Source organism: Lithobates pipiens, unplaced genomic scaffold (assembly GCF_037356315.1).
Source record: "Lithobates pipiens isolate NorthernLeopardFrog02 unplaced genomic scaffold, aLitPip1_a1.2 Scaffold_22, whole genome shotgun sequence".
NCBI classification, from domain to species: Eukaryota; Metazoa; Chordata; class Amphibia; order Anura; family Ranidae; genus Lithobates; species Lithobates pipiens.
Window position 1 is genome coordinate 253,788,975 of NW_027507784.1, and position 18,465 is coordinate 253,807,439.

The 18,465-nt window shown below is 44.0% G+C and overlaps 1 protein-coding gene across 1 annotated transcript in view; it reads right to left on the bottom strand.

The window, feature by feature from the left end:
* The window catches only part of GDE1 (glycerophosphodiester phosphodiesterase 1), a 66,027-nt gene extending 50,167 nt beyond the window's left edge, over positions 1–15,860 (bottom strand). The window contains exons 1-3 of the mRNA XM_077448953.1: positions 15,430–15,860; positions 3,380–3,555; positions 1,049–1,154 (exon numbers count right to left, since the gene is read on the bottom strand). Coding sequence (XP_077305079.1) covers positions 1,049–1,154; positions 3,380–3,555; positions 15,430–15,681 — 534 coding nt within the window. The 5' untranslated portion in view covers positions 15,682–15,860. The remainder of the gene's footprint in view (positions 1–1,048; positions 1,155–3,379; positions 3,556–15,429) is intronic.
* Positions 15,861–18,465: the final 2,605 nt, after the last annotated feature.

Here is an 18,465-nt window from a genome sequence, read left to right on the forward strand (position 1 = left end):
GGTTCCAGTTATTTCTCTTTGTGTGGGTGTGACTTGAGTGTGAGCAAGGACACAGGGGGCCCCACAAGTTGTCAGTCATCACCTAGCTAGCTGTATACAGGACAGATGATGTATACCTGCATACCCTGTCCTGTGATGCTGAGCTGTATACTCCTGACACTATGGATGGAAGAAAGTGGAATACAGGGGATGGAGTGTGTGGATTCTATAAGGGATGTGGCTTATGGTGCCCCCTCATCCTAAAACTTTATCAGCCACCACTGTACAGACCAGAGGTGGCAGATGAATTTTTAAACAGGCTTGCAGCTGCAATTGCACTGAAGCACATACGTAGAAGGTATTAGATTTGTGTTTAATATTCTCAAAGAGGAGCTGAATGTTTCCTTAAAATCTTCAACAATTCATCTTGAAGCTTGCTTTAAGCCTTTGCAAATGTTTTCTAAAAGCTTACTATACACGCTGCTCTTCTACAAACCGAAACCCTTTTGAACAAAGCCTACTCTTCTCTCCCTAACTGCACTTTGTTGGTGGTATAGTCTTGCGTACATGGTACTATATTTGTACATGTAATTCTTTGGTCACTACAGTGTATATATACCTATAAATTACTATGTTGGGTATACTGTATATTTGTGATATATTATTTTACATAGTATTTTGAGGACTTTAAATAAAATTATATATTTTGGATGACTAACAATTTTGTTTGTTAAACAGTATAAAATATGAATAGCAGGTTCTAGCTTTTTTGGTTACGCAACGTTTGGATTTATGTAACGTATGAGAATTGTTTGTGCCTGTATGTGTTTTTTTATGAAAGAAGCTTTTCTTTTTCTTTTCTAAAACATAACAATTACAGCTGCAGTTTGACTGGTTGTTACAGCAAACAGTCTTTCTTTAGGCACTTCCAATGCATATGAACACATCTATGTTCTGTGTGGCACAACATTTGTGTCACTGCATAATCGTTGATACTCAATATAAGGAAAACCAAACACTGACCCAGACCCACCTCTACTGTCTACCTGTTGTGTCATGCTGTCATTACCTGAGTGGCATGGCTTTTGACATCAAAGTAAATCACCAGATTGTGATGTATACATTCTTTAACTGCCTCCTCCAGTGTAGGAACATTTTCATTATTATATAGGTGCCTGTAATGAGAGACAGAAATGATATAAAACGTTACATCAATAATGAGAGTTTTAATATCAAAGCAATGCTACTTCTTATCATAAATAATGCAAACCTTTGTTTAATTTGAATTAAAAAAACTTGGTCCTCTTAATAAAAAATGTAAAGGTTTATTTCACCCCTGGCACATCTTTTCTAATAAAGTGACCATGAAGACAGGGGGTCCCAGTTGGTTAAAACAAACCGATCAGCTATGGTCTCTTGCACACAGGCATCTGAATCCATGCAATATTAATTCAGGTGCATTTCCCCCGCTTGGAAAGCTCAGGTGCTGCGTCGCAGGGGCAATGCAGGCTCCCAAGAAAAAGGTAATAAATGCACTTTTTTTTAACCTGCAAAAAATGTGTATTCTTTTATTTTTTTAAGGTGAACTTAGCCTTTAAAGTAAGCCAGGCACGAGAGAAACATGGAGGCTTCCATATTGCTATCTGTAAGGGAATTCTTTCAAATGACCACAAATGTACACAGCACCCCTCTGGCCATTACCCTAATGTACCTCAAGCTGTAGATATTGTAATTATTAGCAGGGGATTCCCAAAAGGGTTCCTCCATGTTAATAAGGTTAAGAAAGGACATTGTTCAACTGAATCAGTCAGACAAGATCCTTATTTCCTATTTGTTTATTTTCACTACAGACCTCTGGACCGTTCTGAATCACTGTGTCACTGGTTTATGGTGTTGGCTGCAATTTAGCAAATGGTGATAGAGGTAACTTAAAAATAATGCTGCTCTAATCTATAAAAGCACAGCCAACAGCGGTGACTGACAATCATGGTTCTCTGCTGAGAGCGGTGGAGAGAACTGAGTGATCAGCAATGTTTGACTGCTCAGTTCTCACCCGTTGATGGCCGGGGAAAGATGTAGCATCGGATCAATGCTGCACCTAGGTTTATCATTGAAAAAAAATAGCCTAGCGCATACTTCTCTTTTAATTATAGACCAGCAATACTGGTTTGTTTCTGCTGCTGAGGACTCTAAATAAATGCAGAAGAGGCACTGTCCTAGAAGCTCAAAGTAAACTTACCGGTAAACAAAAAAAATAAAAGGTTTCTAGTAGGTAACCGGCACCATAAAGTGACAAATCATCAGCACTCTGTGATAACCTAAGCCCCCCCCCCATGTTGACACCCCACAAAGTTCTGATGTAAATAATGTCTCGCTGTGGGTATGTACTTGGATCACCAATCCTGTTGCAATTATCATGTCTATGTGGTTTATTTTACTCCTGGAAATGCAAATTGCCTTTCTATCATGCAATCCTTCAGGCATTTATACTCTGAGTCACTGACTGCAAACAAGCATACAGATAAGGACATCTAAGCTTTCTTGGACTTTCCTCATCAGCATATTTGCCCTGAATCAGTGATTTAATGAAGCCAGTGGAGCACATAATAGCATTTTCAGAAGAAAGCCTGCAAACGCAATTGATATTTTCTCTCATGTCAGGTTTGCCTTCACCATCAGGAGCTCTGGTGAACACCAGTTAGTACTTAGACTCCGCACCTCAGGCGAGTCTGTGTCATTCGCCAGAGTGACTTACTTCTGTACTTATCCTGGTCGGTGGTTGCCTCATGGGTGCTATAGCTACTGGTCTCCAAGCCTGACCATGATACTGGCCTCATTTGATATACAGAGATTAAACAAATCTTCCTACATAAGTTGTACTTGTTTATCTGTAACCATCTGTCCTGAAGATCCAATCAAAAAGCTGATTTTTTTACAGCTTTCAGAAATCAGGGGATGGGAATCTAAAAGTTACACTCTTTAGAGCTCAGTAAGGATTGCCGAGAGCCGATTGGAGGGAAGGGACACAACCCCCTTCACACAGCAACAGAGCTGAGTCTGTCAATTACAGATGTGTGCTGGAGCTCCCTGTCCTGTCACCTTTTTACCTCTTGGTGTCAGAAGAACTTGTCAGAAGTGATTTATGCTGAGAGCAGAGGAACTAGGCAGCAGAGAGATATTACACTTAGTGCTTTAGATTGAGATAAGTACACACTATAGAGGGATACGCTTTGTTCATATTTCATGTCATAGGTTTACAACCACTTTGTAAAAATATCATGACATGAGATGGTGGTCAGTCTGTTGGATCATATCAGTGTGTGTTTGTTTCAAAACCAAAATCAGTTTATGTACAAATGTGTCCGACACGTTCTGATATCGAAGTGGTTTGCACACTCACCGTAACCTGTGTTTAGCAGCAGGATTGAGCTTTCTTATCTCTGCAAATGTGAGGTCCCTTAGCCTGCCAGTACCATCTGTTGTTCTGTCCACAGTGTCATCATGCATGAGAATAGGAAATCCATCTTTAGTGAACTCCAGGTCCAGCTCTACCCCAGTTGCACCATTCTTTGCAGCCTGAAAGAACCAATGGCCCAAGTTTAACATATTGCTTGAAAATGGCTTGCGTGACAGTGGTCAAGTCAGGAAGTAAGGAAAAATCTCCTCAGCAATAACACACAGAGCAATAAAACCTAGAGACAAATACAGTCAGATCTGAATCAAAGAACATAAAGTATGAAAGAATGTATGCAGCTTGTTTTCACAGGGTGTAAGGGCTCATTCACACAATGTGCAGTGACCCTTGCTAGTCTGCATGTTCACATCAAAATGCTGCTTTGAGGTGGATTGCATTTTCCACAATGCACTGTGCAGCTCACCTAAAGTCACCATTGGTCTCGAATGAAATGCAATTTGTGACATTTCACATAAAGCAAAATAAAACAAAAACAGGGTTTTTAAAAAGCTTACCTTTAAAATCCCTTTCTTTGAAGTACATCAGGGGACACAGAGCCATAGTAGTTACTATGTGGTTCATAGGCTACCTTCAGGTGATGGACACTGGCACGCCCTAAGACAAGAAGTGCACTCCCTATATAACCCCTCCCACTACTATATGTTTGGTATACGTGTATACCAAAGAAGGGAGGGACCTCTGTGTCCCCTGCTGTACTTCAGAGAAAAGGATTTTACAGGTAAGCGGTTTTAAAAATCCTGTTTTTTCATACATCAGGGGACACAGAGCCATAGTAGTTACTATGTGGGATGTCCCATAGCAATGGCAACTGAAGGGAGGGAGACGCAACAAAAAAAGGTAGGGCATTAAGAGGCTAGAGGACTTATACTGCAGCCTGCAATACACTACGCCCAAAGGCAATATCCTCATGACCTTTTACATTGATTTGATAGAATCTGGTAAATGTATGGACTCTGCGGCCTTGCAGATCTGAGGCATAGAGGCCTGGTGATGCACCGCCCAAGAGGCACCAAAAGCCCTGGTGGAGTGTGCTTTAACATGAAAAGGAGGAATTTTCTTCTTTAAAAAATAAGTTTGAACAATCACTTGACAAATCCATTTAGAAATAGTATATTTTGATGCTGCCTGTCCTCTTTTAGGACCATCTGGCAACACAAAACATTTATTTACGAATCTGAGCGGCCATATTCTAAAGGACCGTGGGTTATCCCCTTCAGTAGCGTTTTTTCTATCCCTGGAATCAAAATCACTGATAGGCAAGGAATGTTGCTTTCTGCCCAAGCTAGAATATGATTCACCTCTTTTTGGGCTGTGCGACTTCTCGTGCCCCCCTGGTTATTGATGTAGGCCACAGCTGTGGCATTGTCGGATTGAATCCTGACAGGACAATTCCATAGTCTGTGCGTCCAGGACTCTAGGGCCAGACGTATTGCCTGAATTTCTAGAATGTTGATAGACAAGGTCCTTTCTGACTTGGACCACTTCCCCTGGACAGAAGCCTCTTCCAGGAGTGCACCCCAGCCTAGAAGGCTGGCATTTGTTGTTACCACTTTCCAGGATACTGGTAGAAAGGATTTCCCCTTTTGGAGGTTGCTGGAAATCAACCACCAATTGATGCTCTGAAGCACCTCTGGGAATAAGTGCATTGGAAAGTCCAAAGCCTGGACCTTCTCGGTCCAGGCAAACAAAATGGTGTTTTGTAGCTGTCTTGAATGAAACTGCGCATAAGGAAAGGCCTCTAAAGAGGCCACCATCTTTCCTAACAATTTCATGCACAGCCTAATGGATGGATTTCTCTTTGTTTTGAATCAGTTCCTTTATGGAGCTGACTCTTGCCTGGGGTAAGAATACCTTCTTTTGAACAGTTTCGATGACAAGCCCCAAGTACTGTAATCTCCTTTAAGGTTTTAAGGAAGATTTTTCAAGGTTGAGAATCCAGCCTAGGAATTACAGATAGCTTACAGCTGAGATTAAATTTGGTTTAGACCGGAGACTGATTGATCTACTAAAAGCAAATCGTCTAGATAGGCTAGGACAGTTATACCCTGAGCCCTTTACCTGGCTAAAGGAGGTGGCAGAATCTTTGTGAACACACCTGGTACGGTGGCTAGACCGAATAGCAGAGCCACAAACTGAAAAGGACGATTTTATACCTTGAAGCCTAGACATTTGTGATGAGCGGGAAATATAGGCACGTGGAGATATGCATCCTTCATATCGATCAAATCCAAAAATTCCCCCCCTTGCAAAATGGAGACAACCGATCGGATTGACTCCATGTGAAAAGACCGAATATTTAAGTGCTGGTTCATATCTTTGAGATCTAGAATGGGTCTTACCTCCCCGTTCGGTTTTGGAACCGTGAAAAGGTTTGAATAAAACCCTGAACCCTGTACCTCTGTGGGAACCTATGATATCACCTCCTGGGATAAGAGATGATCCAGAGCTAGAAAGAGAGTTCCTCTTCTCTGGATCTCTGGGAAAGTTTGATCTTAGAAAATTAGGAGATTCTCGAACTCTAGTTTGTAACCTAGAGAAATTGAGGAAGCCACCCATCTGTCTTGACATTGTTCCTGCCAGATCTTTGAACATTAGCCTTCCCCCCACCCGAGCGAGTGGGGGCGCCTCTTCATAAGGAGGCTTTAGTATTTTGTTTTGCAGGCTTTCTGCCCCAAGTCCTCTTTTGGCCCTGGGACTGCCCCTGAGGTCTTCCTCTTGAGCTTGACCGTGGAGGCCATCAAGACTGCCTAGAGGCAGATGCTCTTGGCACTGGAGAAGATGAACGCTTAAAAGGAGAAATGCTTAAACTTCTTTTTTACTGGTAAAAGAGAACTTTTCCCATTAGAAATCCTTTGGATATATTGATCTAAATTGTCTCCAAATAACCGTTCACCATGAAGTGGGAAACTGGCCAAGAGCTTCTTACACGGTGCTTCAGCTGACCAACCTTCCAACCATAGGACTCTGCATGTATGCACTATTCCTAGCATAAGTCATGAGGCTTGAATAATAGAATCCTTCATAGCATCCACCGTAAAACATAGTGTATTTGATATACCAGCCCATTGCTGGGCCTGCTGATCAGGAATAATCTTAAGTTTCTCTACAAACTGGTGCTTTATGGACTGAGACACACCAGTTGCAGCAAGAACCGGCTGTACTGCTGAACTTGCAAGAGACATGTTGTTCTTAAAAAGAAATTCCAACTTTTTATCTGTTGGATCCTTTAACATTTGTGCATTGTCTACCGGACAAGTAAGATTTTTAGTTACCGAGGAGATTGCAGCATCAATTTTTGGAACTCATTTCATATAGAATTCCTCCTCCATAGGATAAAGTGTAAAAAACTTTTTTGGAGGAAAAAACTCCTTACCCGGGTGTTCGCATTCAGAATACATCATCTTTTAGCCATGAATGGAAAGGAAAAGCATCCCCAGTGATCCCGGACCAGAGGTGGGCTCCTCAATAGACTGCGCTACAGGTAGCAAGAAGGTTGAGCGAACCAAAAGCCAAGCGGCTGCTGTGTTTTCCCGTTTTTTTTTTTCCAACAAAAAAATGGATCCGGGCTCTTTTACCCCATGAGGGAGGGGAACCCCAGCATAGGGGGGCAACAGGCAGGAGACAAATCCCCTTTTGCTTACCGGAGGATCTGCTGCTTTGGCCTGAGGAGAGGAGGAAGTAATCCAGCATGAGGCGCTGAGTGCTCAATACAGCCCCCAGTGGTGACACATAGGCATGACAACATTATTTTTCTTAAAGGAGACATTTATAAACCAACAGATCCAATCTTCACCCTTCTCTGTTAAACCTTCAGGAGCAGGGGAACCTAGAGGTAACCCACAATCCTGGACCTGAAACAGCACCCTGCCAGTAAAACTTTATGGCCTCACTACCAAAAAGTACTGGATCCCAGGGTCCAGCTCTCTAAAAAGAGAAGCATTTGCAGGCAAAACCTTGTTTCTTCAGATACAAGGCCCGGGTACCATTCAATTTGGCCCAAAAAGGACATTTTGAATAGATTCGGTCATCATGGCAAGGATTGCTCCAGTGGAGCTCAGCACAGCACATCTTTACTCGTGACCAAAACCTTTGACACTAGCGAAAAAACTGAGGTACTTCCAGTAATGGGATGGGTTATATAGGGAGTGCACTTCTTGTCTTAGGGTGTGCCAGTGTCCATCACCTGAAGGTGGCCTATAACCCACATAGTAACTACTATGGCTGTGTCCCCTGATGTATGAAAAGAAAATGCTTTTTGCATTGTAAAACCCAAAGGCACTGCCCATACACATCAGACACCAGTCCACATGCTAAAATGGATTGTATCCTGTGGTGAACTCTGATGATCATAGAGATTATATAAAGCCAACAATGGCTGTCAACGTCTGCCTATGGAAGCAGCCACCTGGTGAAAGGGCACAATCGTGCTGCACCAAATGGTCTCCTGTATGTTTTACAGGCTAAATTAAAGGATACGTTTACCTTCGGGAACATGTAACAAATTCCCACTCCTGCAGTCGATAGACAATCCGAGCCCTCTGTGACAGCAGTACGGGAAGAAGTTCCATGTACCAGCTGTCCCTTTTTGAAAAGAGCACGGCCGTGCATGGCTCCACCCACACAGCCATGTCATTCATTCACAGAGTTCTGTGAATGAATCAACTACAGGTACCGACATCCTTTGCGACTGTCGGCATTTAGTTCTCAATGAACTACCACGGCGCTGTTGAGCACTGTGGTAGTTCATTGATTCTTCCTGCCAGTGTAAAACTGCCTGATTCTATGATGTACGGGCAAGACAGCTTACACTGACAGCCTGCAGGAGACCTGCATTGTATCAGTGACCTGCTGATCGCTGATGCAATGCTTTCCAGGCTCTCCAAAAAACAATTATGATAGTAAATGCAAAATTTTTTACCTGCAAAAAATGTGCATTTATTTTTATTTTTTAACCTCTTGCCAACCACCTCACTCCGATATACGTCAGCAGAAGGGTTTGTACAGGCAGAATCATGTACCTGTACGTTGCCCTTTAAGAGGCGGCCAGCGGGGGCGCGCGTCCGCGGCAAGTTCCCATGAGTCGGGTCGCGCAGACTCAATCACTGCAGGAATACCCGCGATCGCCTCATCGGGAGGAAGAGTGGGGAGATGCTAATGTAAACAAGCATCTCCCCGTTCTGCCTAGTGACAGTGTCACATGTAGCCACACTCCCCCACAGTTAGAAACAAGCCCCAGGACACACTTAACCCCTACACTGCCCCCTAGTGGTTAACCTCTTCACTGCCAGTGTCATTCACACAGGAATCATTGCATTTGTATAGCACTGATTGCTGTATAAATGACAATGGTCCCAAAAATGTGTCAAAAATGTCCGATGTGTCCGCCATAATGTCACAGTCATGATAAATATCGCTGATCGCCGCCATTACTAGTAAAAAACAAAAAAAAAATGTATTAATAAACTGAATAAAAATGCCATAAAACTATCCCCTATTTTGTAAACGCTATAACTTTTGCGCAAACCAATCAATAACCCTTATTGCGATTTTTTTTTTTTAACCAAAAATATGAAGAAGAATACGTATCGGCCTAAACTGAGGGGAAAAAAAGGTTTGTTATATATTTGTGGGGGATATTATAGCAAAATGTAAAAAATAATGCGTTTTTTTTTTCAAAACGGTCACTCTTTTTTTTTTATAGGGCAAAAAATAAAAAACTGCAAGGTGATCAAATACCACCAAAAGAAAGCTCTATTTGTGGGGAAGAAAAGGATGTCAATTTTGTTTGGGAGCCACGTCTCACGACCGAGCAATTGTCAGTTAATGCAATGCAGTGCCGAATCTCAAAAAGTGCTCTGGTCAGGAAGGGGGTAAATTCTTCCGGGGCTGAAGTGGTTAAAGTGAACTTATCGTTTATCACTATAGCATTTTAAGATTGCTGCAATTTTTGCACACATCTGTTTTGTTGCACTATACTGTGTATTTCAGTATTTTGCATCCATTTTTAATATTAAATATGCAGTATTGTTATTATACTATAGTGTGAATCCAGTGATAGAACCATTCAAAATGAATGACCATCCAACAAACACACACATACAGCACTGCAAAATGCACTTCTGCTACAGTGTATCCGAAAAGTATTCCAAGAGGTTCACTTTTTACACATTTTGTTATGTTACATCCTTAAAATTCAGTAAAAGACTGCTTTCACACTGAAAGGGCCAGCGGCGGCTGCTAGAGGGACACTTTTAACCCCAGAAAAGGGTTAAAAAACTCCCGTTTTGCAGCGCTTTCAAATCGCTGCCCATTCATTCCAATGGGCAGGGTATTTTGGGAGCGCTAAATGCAGCGCTCCCAAACCACCTCAAAGATGCTGCTTGCAGGACTTTTCCAAACGTCTCGCAAGTGCACCGCCCCACTGTGAAAAGACACACTGGAATGAATAGCCACTTTCCAGTCGCTTAGAGGCTATTTCAAGCACTAAAGCGCCTGAAAATCTCCTCAGTCTGAAAAGGGTCTAAAAATTCTACAAACAATACCCCATAATGACCACGTGAAAGAAGTTTGTTTGACATCTTTGCAAATTTATTAAAAACAAAAGACATAAAAAATTACATGTACATAAGTATTCACAGCATTTGCTCAATACTTTGCTGAAGCACCTTTGGCATCAATTATAGCCTCAATTCTTTTTGAGTACGATGCTACAAGCTTGGCACACCTATTTTTTGGCAGTTTCTTCCATTCTTCTTTGCAGGACCTCTCAAGCTCCATTAGGTTGCATGGGAAGCATCAGTGCACAGCCATTTTCAGATCTCTCCAGAGATGTTCAATCGGGTTCAAGTCTGTGCTCTAGCTAGGCCAAAGACATTCACAGAGTTGTCCCATAGTCACTCCTTTGTTATCTTGGCTGTGTACTTAGGGTTGTTGTCCTGTTGAAATATGAACCTTCACTCCAGTCTGAGGTCAAGAGTTCTCTGGAGCGGGTTTTCATCAAGGATGTCTCTGTACTATGCTGCATTCATCTTTCCCTCAATCCTGACTAGTCTCCCAGTTCCTGCCACTAAAAAACATCCCCACAGCATGATGCTGCTACCACCATGCTTCACTATAGGGATGGTATTAGTCAGGTGATGAGCAGTGCCTTGTTTCCTCCAGACATGACGCTTGCTATTCAGGCCAAAGAGTTCAAATCTTTGTTTCATCAGACCAGAGAATTTTGTTTCTCATGGCCTCAGAATCCTTCAGGTGCCTTTTGGCAAACTCCAGGAAGCTGCCATGTGCCTTTTACTGGGGAGTGGCTTCCATCTGGCCACTCTACCATACAAGCCTGATTGATGGAGTGCTGCAGAAATGGTTGTTCTTCTGGAAGGTTCTCCTCTCTCCACAAAGTAATGCTGGAGCTCGATTCTTGGTCACCTCCCTGACTAAGCCCCTTCTCCCCTGATCACTCAGTTTGGCCCGATCTAGAAAGAGTCCTGGTGGTTACAAACTTCTTCCATGTATGGATGATGGAGGCCACCGTGCTCATTGGGACCTTCAATGCTGCAGAAAATTGTTCTGTACCCTTCCCAGATCTTTGTCTCTATACAATCTTGTCTCGGAGGTCTACAGACAAGTCCTTGGACTTCATGGCTTGGTTTGTGCTCTAACATGCATTGTTGACTGTGGGACCTTATATAAACAGGTGTGTGCTTTTTCCAAATCATGTCCAATCAACTGAATTTACACAGGTGGATACTAATCAAGTTTTAGAAACATCTCAAGGATGATCACTGGAAACAGGATGCACCTGAGCTCAATTTTGAGTGTCATAGCAAAGCAGTGATTCTCAACCAGGGTTCCTCCAGAGGTTGCTAGGGGTTCCTTCAGCATTGGGCAATTTCTGCCTCTCAGATAAGTTCCCACTGACACCATTGATCTAACTATCTGTAAGGAGGTAATTCTTCCCAATGACCATCACCCTAATGTATCATGAGTTGTAGATTTCTAATTTTTATCAGGGGTTCCCTGAGATCGGAGAACTGTTTCAAGGGTTTCTCTGTGTTGAAAAGGTAAAGAAAGGCTGTAGCAAAGACTGTGAAAACTTACGTGCATGTGATTTTCTCGTTTTTTATTTTTAATAAATGTGCAAAGATTTCAAACAAACTTTATTTACATTGTCATTATGGGGTATTGTTGAATTTAGAAGAAATGGCCGCACACCACTGTAGATCAAAATCCTTTTTATTTGGACGTCCCAAAAAATACAGGAATCAGAATGCTGGGTAGACACGTTTCGCACACTTCACGTGCGCTTAGTCATTAACCTTAATGACTAAGCGCACGTGAAGTGTGCGAAACGCGTCTACCCAGTATTCTGATTACTGTAGTTTTTGGGACGTCCAAATAAAAAGGATTTTGATCTACAGTGGCGTGCGGCCATTTCTTCTAAATTTATTGTGTGCGGAGGTGAGCACCTATTGGATCATTAGGCTTCCTGGTCTTACCTGGAGCGGTGGGTGTGTTTTTTTCCAATGTGGTATTGTTTGTAGAATTTTAAAGAAAATAATGAATTTAATCCATTTTGGAATAAGGCTGTAACATAACAAAAAGTGAATACTTTCCAGATGCATTGTTTAGTGCATTGCAACACACAGATGGGAATCATTTGTACGTTGTGGTGTGCTGGTTTGAATAAAATGAAGGATACTTTTTTTTTTACGTGTTGCCAGCCTACTGAAAATGTGCGGACTTCATACTTAAGGGCATCTTTAATGGGGGTAAATGAATCACTGTCATTTAAGGCCTCTTGCGCACAGGAGCCTTGAGCCCATGCAGAGTAAATTCCAACATATTTCCATTGACCAGAAAGCCCAGGGGATGTGTACAGCCAGTGTCGGGACAAGAACAGCCAGTGCCCAGGGCAAAGATGCCAAATTGCGCACCCCCCTCTTTGTTATGTGCAAGCTTATGAGGAGGGGGAGAGAGAGCACAGCCCACACCCCCTCCTTGCTCTCTCCTTCTCTTTTTGCCACTTCCAGTGCTGGGCTGACAGAAGTAGTGATGCCGCTGTCTATACTCCTGTCAGCCTTATAGTAGAATGAACTTGCAGCACCCCGATAACTACAATACACGCTGCACCTAGGGAAGCCGCCTATGCTGCCCATCCCTTGTCCCAGCCACGTGTACAGCATATGCCTGTATGCTATACCTAAGTACAGCCATTCATGTCTATGGGAGGCTATACACAGCAGCTGGACTTCATATTGCACGAGCTCAGGCGCTGATGTGCAAGAGGCCTTAACTGACAATGATTGATTCATCAACAAAAAGGAACTTCCCCCCTTCCTAATGCTTTTTTTTCCTCTATTACTTGGTTTCTTGGATCATCCTCAAAATACATACTTATATGTCCAGCAAATCCTGTGTTATCCTGCTGCAATCTGCCACTACATGGAATACCACGCTACTATCATCTTTACCTATGTCATCAGGGTACTGTTGTCGCTTCTTGGTTTCACAGGCCCCCAATGACATGTGTGCACTGTAAGAACCAGGAAGAGATAGCCAGCTCCTTGATGATGTGCAAGGGCACATGTGCTAGAGTAGTCCAGGGTGATACTGATGTCACACATCCCAGGAGGACATGGGTAACTGGGACTTCATTCTTGCCCAAAGGAAAAATAACTGCAAGGAAATGTCCTTAAAGAAAATCATCAGGGAAAATAAATGTCCAATTATGGAGAAGGGGTGGGGGGTGTTCAATAAACTTAAAAAAATAAAATAAAATGCGAGCAGGCAGGCTTTTTATTGCAGAAGAAACACGCAATGGCATTATTAGTGTTAACTGCCAACACATGCGTAAAACATGCCTAAGCAATAGGCGCATTTAGTGCTTAAAGCGGGAGTTTTTTTTTTTTTTTTAAAGCCAGCAGCTACAAATACTGCAGCTGCTGACTTTTAAAATAAGGACACTTACCCGCCCAGAGCGCCCGCGATGTTGGCACCCGAAGCCAATCTCTCGATCGTCTCTCGGGTGCTGCCGCCGCCATCTTGGGTATGGGAATCAGGAAGTGGAGCCTTGCGGCTTTATTTCCTGGTTCCCTACTGCGCATGCGCGAGTCACGCTGCGCAATAAGGATGGTCCCCGCTGTCTCTGGGAACCGTGTGTTTCCCAGCAGACAGCGGGGGACCTGCAGAAAGGGGCGTAGATTCTGCGGAAAGGGGCGTAGATTCTGCAGATATCTATGCTGGAAGTGGGTGCAGATACCTGTACTGTACAGGTACCTGCACCCCCCTCCCCCTGAAAGGTGCCAATTGTGGCGCCGGAGGGGGGGAGGGTTCCAATGAGCGGAAGCTCCACTTTAAGGTGGAGCTCCGCTTTAAATATTTATTCATTTCAACGGCCAATAAAATGAATCTTCTGGCCAATGAAATGAACGTCAAAGCACTTGACGAGCCTAAATGCGTTTGTGTGGCTCAGGTGCATTTTTTAAGCTTTTTTCTACTGCCAGCTGCATGCGCAGCTCTGTGTACATCCTAGCATGGTGCCTGGGTACCAGGATGACTGAACTTGTGTGCATGTGTGACATCATCCAATGCCACTTTAGCCAACCAAGATGACTGAAGACTGTCACTTGGAATAAACCGGGAAGAAGACGCTGGCACTGAACCACTGAAGCAGAGGGTAAGAAATCTGGACTTAGTTTCACCGTTGACCATTTTCACACAGGCTTTCCGATCAGGTCCCGCCTGTCAGTTTTTTAGGTGGACCTGATTGGACACTCCATTCACCTCTATGGAGCAGCGGATGTCAGAGGTGACATCCGCCACTATCCGATCCGATCAGAGAGATGGTGACCCTATTTTCCATCCGTCTGGAGAATCGGATGAAAACAGACAGGCCTCCCCATAGATGAGAGTGGGGCACTGACAGGCCCGTCTCAGCACAGTGAACGGAGACTGCACTTGTCACCCATCTGATCAGCAGGGGATCAGTGGATAAATCCCCCACTGAGCAAACGGAGTCTGTTGGGTGGATCGCCTGTCTGAAACAACCTTTAGATGGGTGGGGAGCGTAAAAGTCTGTTCACCTATGGTGCTTTACTGCAGGTCTTTGTTTTCCTGGCATGAGGATATACAGGTGTTGCATGCATCCTTGTGCTGGCATCCCATTCATTTCTGTTGGGACACGTGGCTTCACGGACACAGCTGATGTCTCCCAATATGACCCTCTGTATATGAGGGACCTGCACCCACATCATATTAGGACACAGCAGCTGTGCCCATGCAGCTTTGTGTCCGATTAGAAATAAATAGGGTTCCAACAAAGGGAAATTGCCCCAATGCACATTGCTGCTGGTAACCGGATGTTTAGGAGCAGTTGGGAGTTTTTTTTTTCATCTGCCCCTGAACTCTCCTCTATGTTATCTTATCAGTACATGTACACAGGGTCGTTTATAGTCCTTTCTAGGCAGTTGAGTTCAGAATCTGAGTTTAGAGGCATTTCAAGGGCCAAACGCTTCTAAATGCAGCGAAACACGGTAACTTTTTTAGCCACGTTTCGTTTACGGGCGTTTTTTTAAACATGGGTTACTATCTGTCAAGTTAAAGCGGAGTTTCACACGTTTTTTGTGTTAGGGGACAAAGAACATTTTTGGGTGGAACTCCACTTTAAATCGTTCAGGAGAGGCTGTAAAAGGAGCGCTTAGGTTTCATGTGCACAGCCACAAGAGGGCGCAGAGCGTGCATGGGGCGCAAAGCTCAGCCTTCTAATACAATAAATGGCTGTACACAACTATAGCAGAGTTTACACTAGGCCTTGAATAAACTTTAGCTTATATGACCATAGACACAGACAGGTCCCCTTCATAAATAGGCCATAGAGTGTGAATCGGCTCTTAGTATAGCTTTAGCATCCATCTCCCATGATATCACCTCATAGAACAAGACACACACAGCGCAGCATGCTGAGGTCACAGGGTACTGACCAGGCGAATGGCAGCCAAAGTGTTCTCAGGACCGTCATGGGCTCCTCCTCTGTGGGCGATGACTGACACCTTCCCCCCGGGTCTGAGGACATTGGAGGCCCGGGACTCGGGGACGGGGGGGAAGCGGGAGAAGAGCAAGACGAGGTAGAGGCCAGTGAGCAGGAGACAGGAGAGGAGAGGACTACGGGAGAGAAGCAAACACAACACGAAGAGAACCGAGAAAGACAGCAAAAGGCCCTCACCCCAAAGCATGGCTCAGCCCGGCCTAGTCTGCCCACAGCGGCCTAATCTGCCCCCCGGACTCAGCCCGGCCTAGCCTGCCCACAACGGCCTACACTGCCTCCCGCACTCAGGCAGCTCAGTCCTCCCAGTGCGGCTCTTCCCTGTCCTGTGATGAGAGCGAGGCGGGGAGAGGAGTGCACGGGCGCTGATGTCACTGCAGAGCTGTATACATGTGTGTGTCATGTCAGGTAGAGGGAGCACACATCATACCAGGGGAGAGGAGAACTCTGCACACATCATACCAGGGGAGAGGAGAACTCTGCACACATCATACCAGGGGAGAGGAGAACTCTGCACACATCATACCAGGGGAGAGGAGAACTCTGCACACATCATACCAGGGGAGAGGAGAACTCTTCACACATCATACCAGGGGAGAGGAGAACTCTGCACACATCATACTGTGGGAGAGGAGAACTCTGCACACATCATACTATGGAACTCTGCACACATCATACTATGGGAGAGGAGAACTCTGCACTCATACCAGGGGAGAGGAGAAGCACACATCATACCAGGGGAGAGGAGAAATCTGCACACATCATACCAGGATAGAGGAGAACTCTGCACACATCATACCAGGAGAGAGGAGAACTCTGAACACATCATACTAGGGGAGAGGAGAACTCTGCACACATCATACCAGGGGAGAGGAGAACTCTGCACACATCATACCAGGAGAGAGGAGAACTCTGCACAAATCATACCAGGATAGAGGAGAACTCTGCACACATCATACCAGGGGAGAGGAGAAATCTGCACACATCATGAGAGGAGAACTCTGCACACATATCAGAGAAGAGGAGAACTCTGCACACATTATACCAGGGGAGAGGAGAATTCCGCATACATCATACCAGGGGAGAGGAGAACTCTGCACACATCATACCAGAGGAGAACTCTGCACACATCATACTAGGAGAGAGGAGAACTCCCCACACATCATACTATGGGAGAGGAGAACTCTGCACACATCACAGCATCCAAGCTGGCCATACACACTTCAATAAATCATCCATATCTTTTCCAACCAACCTTTCCAGACAGACATAACCAATCTAAAGGTTAATGACCCATTCAGTCAATATAGCAGTGGATCTTTAGATGTATGGGATCTCACTGCGCTTTCCCATAGATTACTTTTCTGTTCTGCGGTTTTGGTGCTCTTTCTGAAAGCACACCAATATCACAGGACATAACTGAAGTCTGTGGGAAAGCACAACAATATCACAGGACATAACTGAAGTCTGTGGGAAAGCACAACAATATCACAGGACATAACTGAAGTCTGTGGGAAAGCACAACAATATCACAGAACATAACTGAAGTCTGTGGGAAAGCACACCAATATCACAGGACATAACTGAAGTCTGTGGGAAAGCACAACAATATCACAGAACATAACTGAAGTCTGTGGGAAAGCACACCAATATCACAGGACATAACTGAAGTCTATGGGAAAACACACCAATATCACAGGACATAACTGAAGTCTATGGGAAAGCACACCAATATCACAGGACATAACTGAAGTCTGTGGGAAAGCACAACAATATCACAGGACATAACTGAAGTCTGTGGGAAAGCACAACAATATCACAGGACATAACTGAAGTCTGTGGGAAAGCACAACAATATCACAGGACATAACTGAATCTGTGGGAAAGCACAACAATATCACAGGACATAACTGAAGTCTGTGGGAAAGCACACCAATATCACAGGACATAACTGAAGTCTGTGGGAAAGCTCACCAATATCACAGGACATAAATGAAGTCTGTGGGAAAGCTCACTAATATCACAGGACATAACTGAAGTCTGTGGGAAAGCTCACCAATATCACAGGACATAAATGAAGTCTGTGGGAAAGCTCACTAATATCACAGGACATAACTGAAGTCTGTGGGAAAGCTCACCAATATCACAGAACATAACTGAAGTCTGTGGGAAAGCTCACCAATATCACAGGACATAACTGAAGTCTGTGGGAAAGCTCACCAATATCACAGGACATAACTGAAGTCTGTGGGAAAGCACAACAATATCACAGGACATAACTGAAGTCTGTGGGAAAGCACAACAATATCACAGGACATAACTGAATCTGTGGGAAAGCACACCAATATCACAGGACATAACTGAAGTCTGTGGGAAAGCACACCAATATCACAGGACATAACTGAAGTCTGTGGGAAAGCTCACCAATATCACAGGACATAACTGAAGTCTGTGGGAAAGCTCACCAATATCACAGGACATAACTGAAGTCTGTGGGAAAGCTCACCAATATCACAGAACATAACTGAAGTCTGTGGGAAAGCTCACCAATATCACAGGACATAACTGAAGTCTGTGGGAAAGCTCACCAATATCACAGGACATAACTGAAGTCTGTGGGAAAGCACACCAATATCACAGAACATAACTGAAGTCTGTGGGAAAGCACAACAATATCACAGAACATAACTGAAGTCTGTGGGAAAGCTCACCAATATCACAGGACATAACTGAAGTCTGTGGGAAAGCTCACCAATATCACAGGACATAACTGAAGTCTGTGGGAAAGCTCACCAATATCACAGGACATAACTGAAGTCTGTGGGAAAGCACACCAATATCACAGGACATAACTGAAGTCTGTGGGAAAGCACACCAAAAGCGTGGATTAGCTGCACTTTAGCGGAAGCACAGCAGGGCAGTGGGAATTGATTGTTACGATATGATTGTAATCAATCACATCTTTGTATTCACC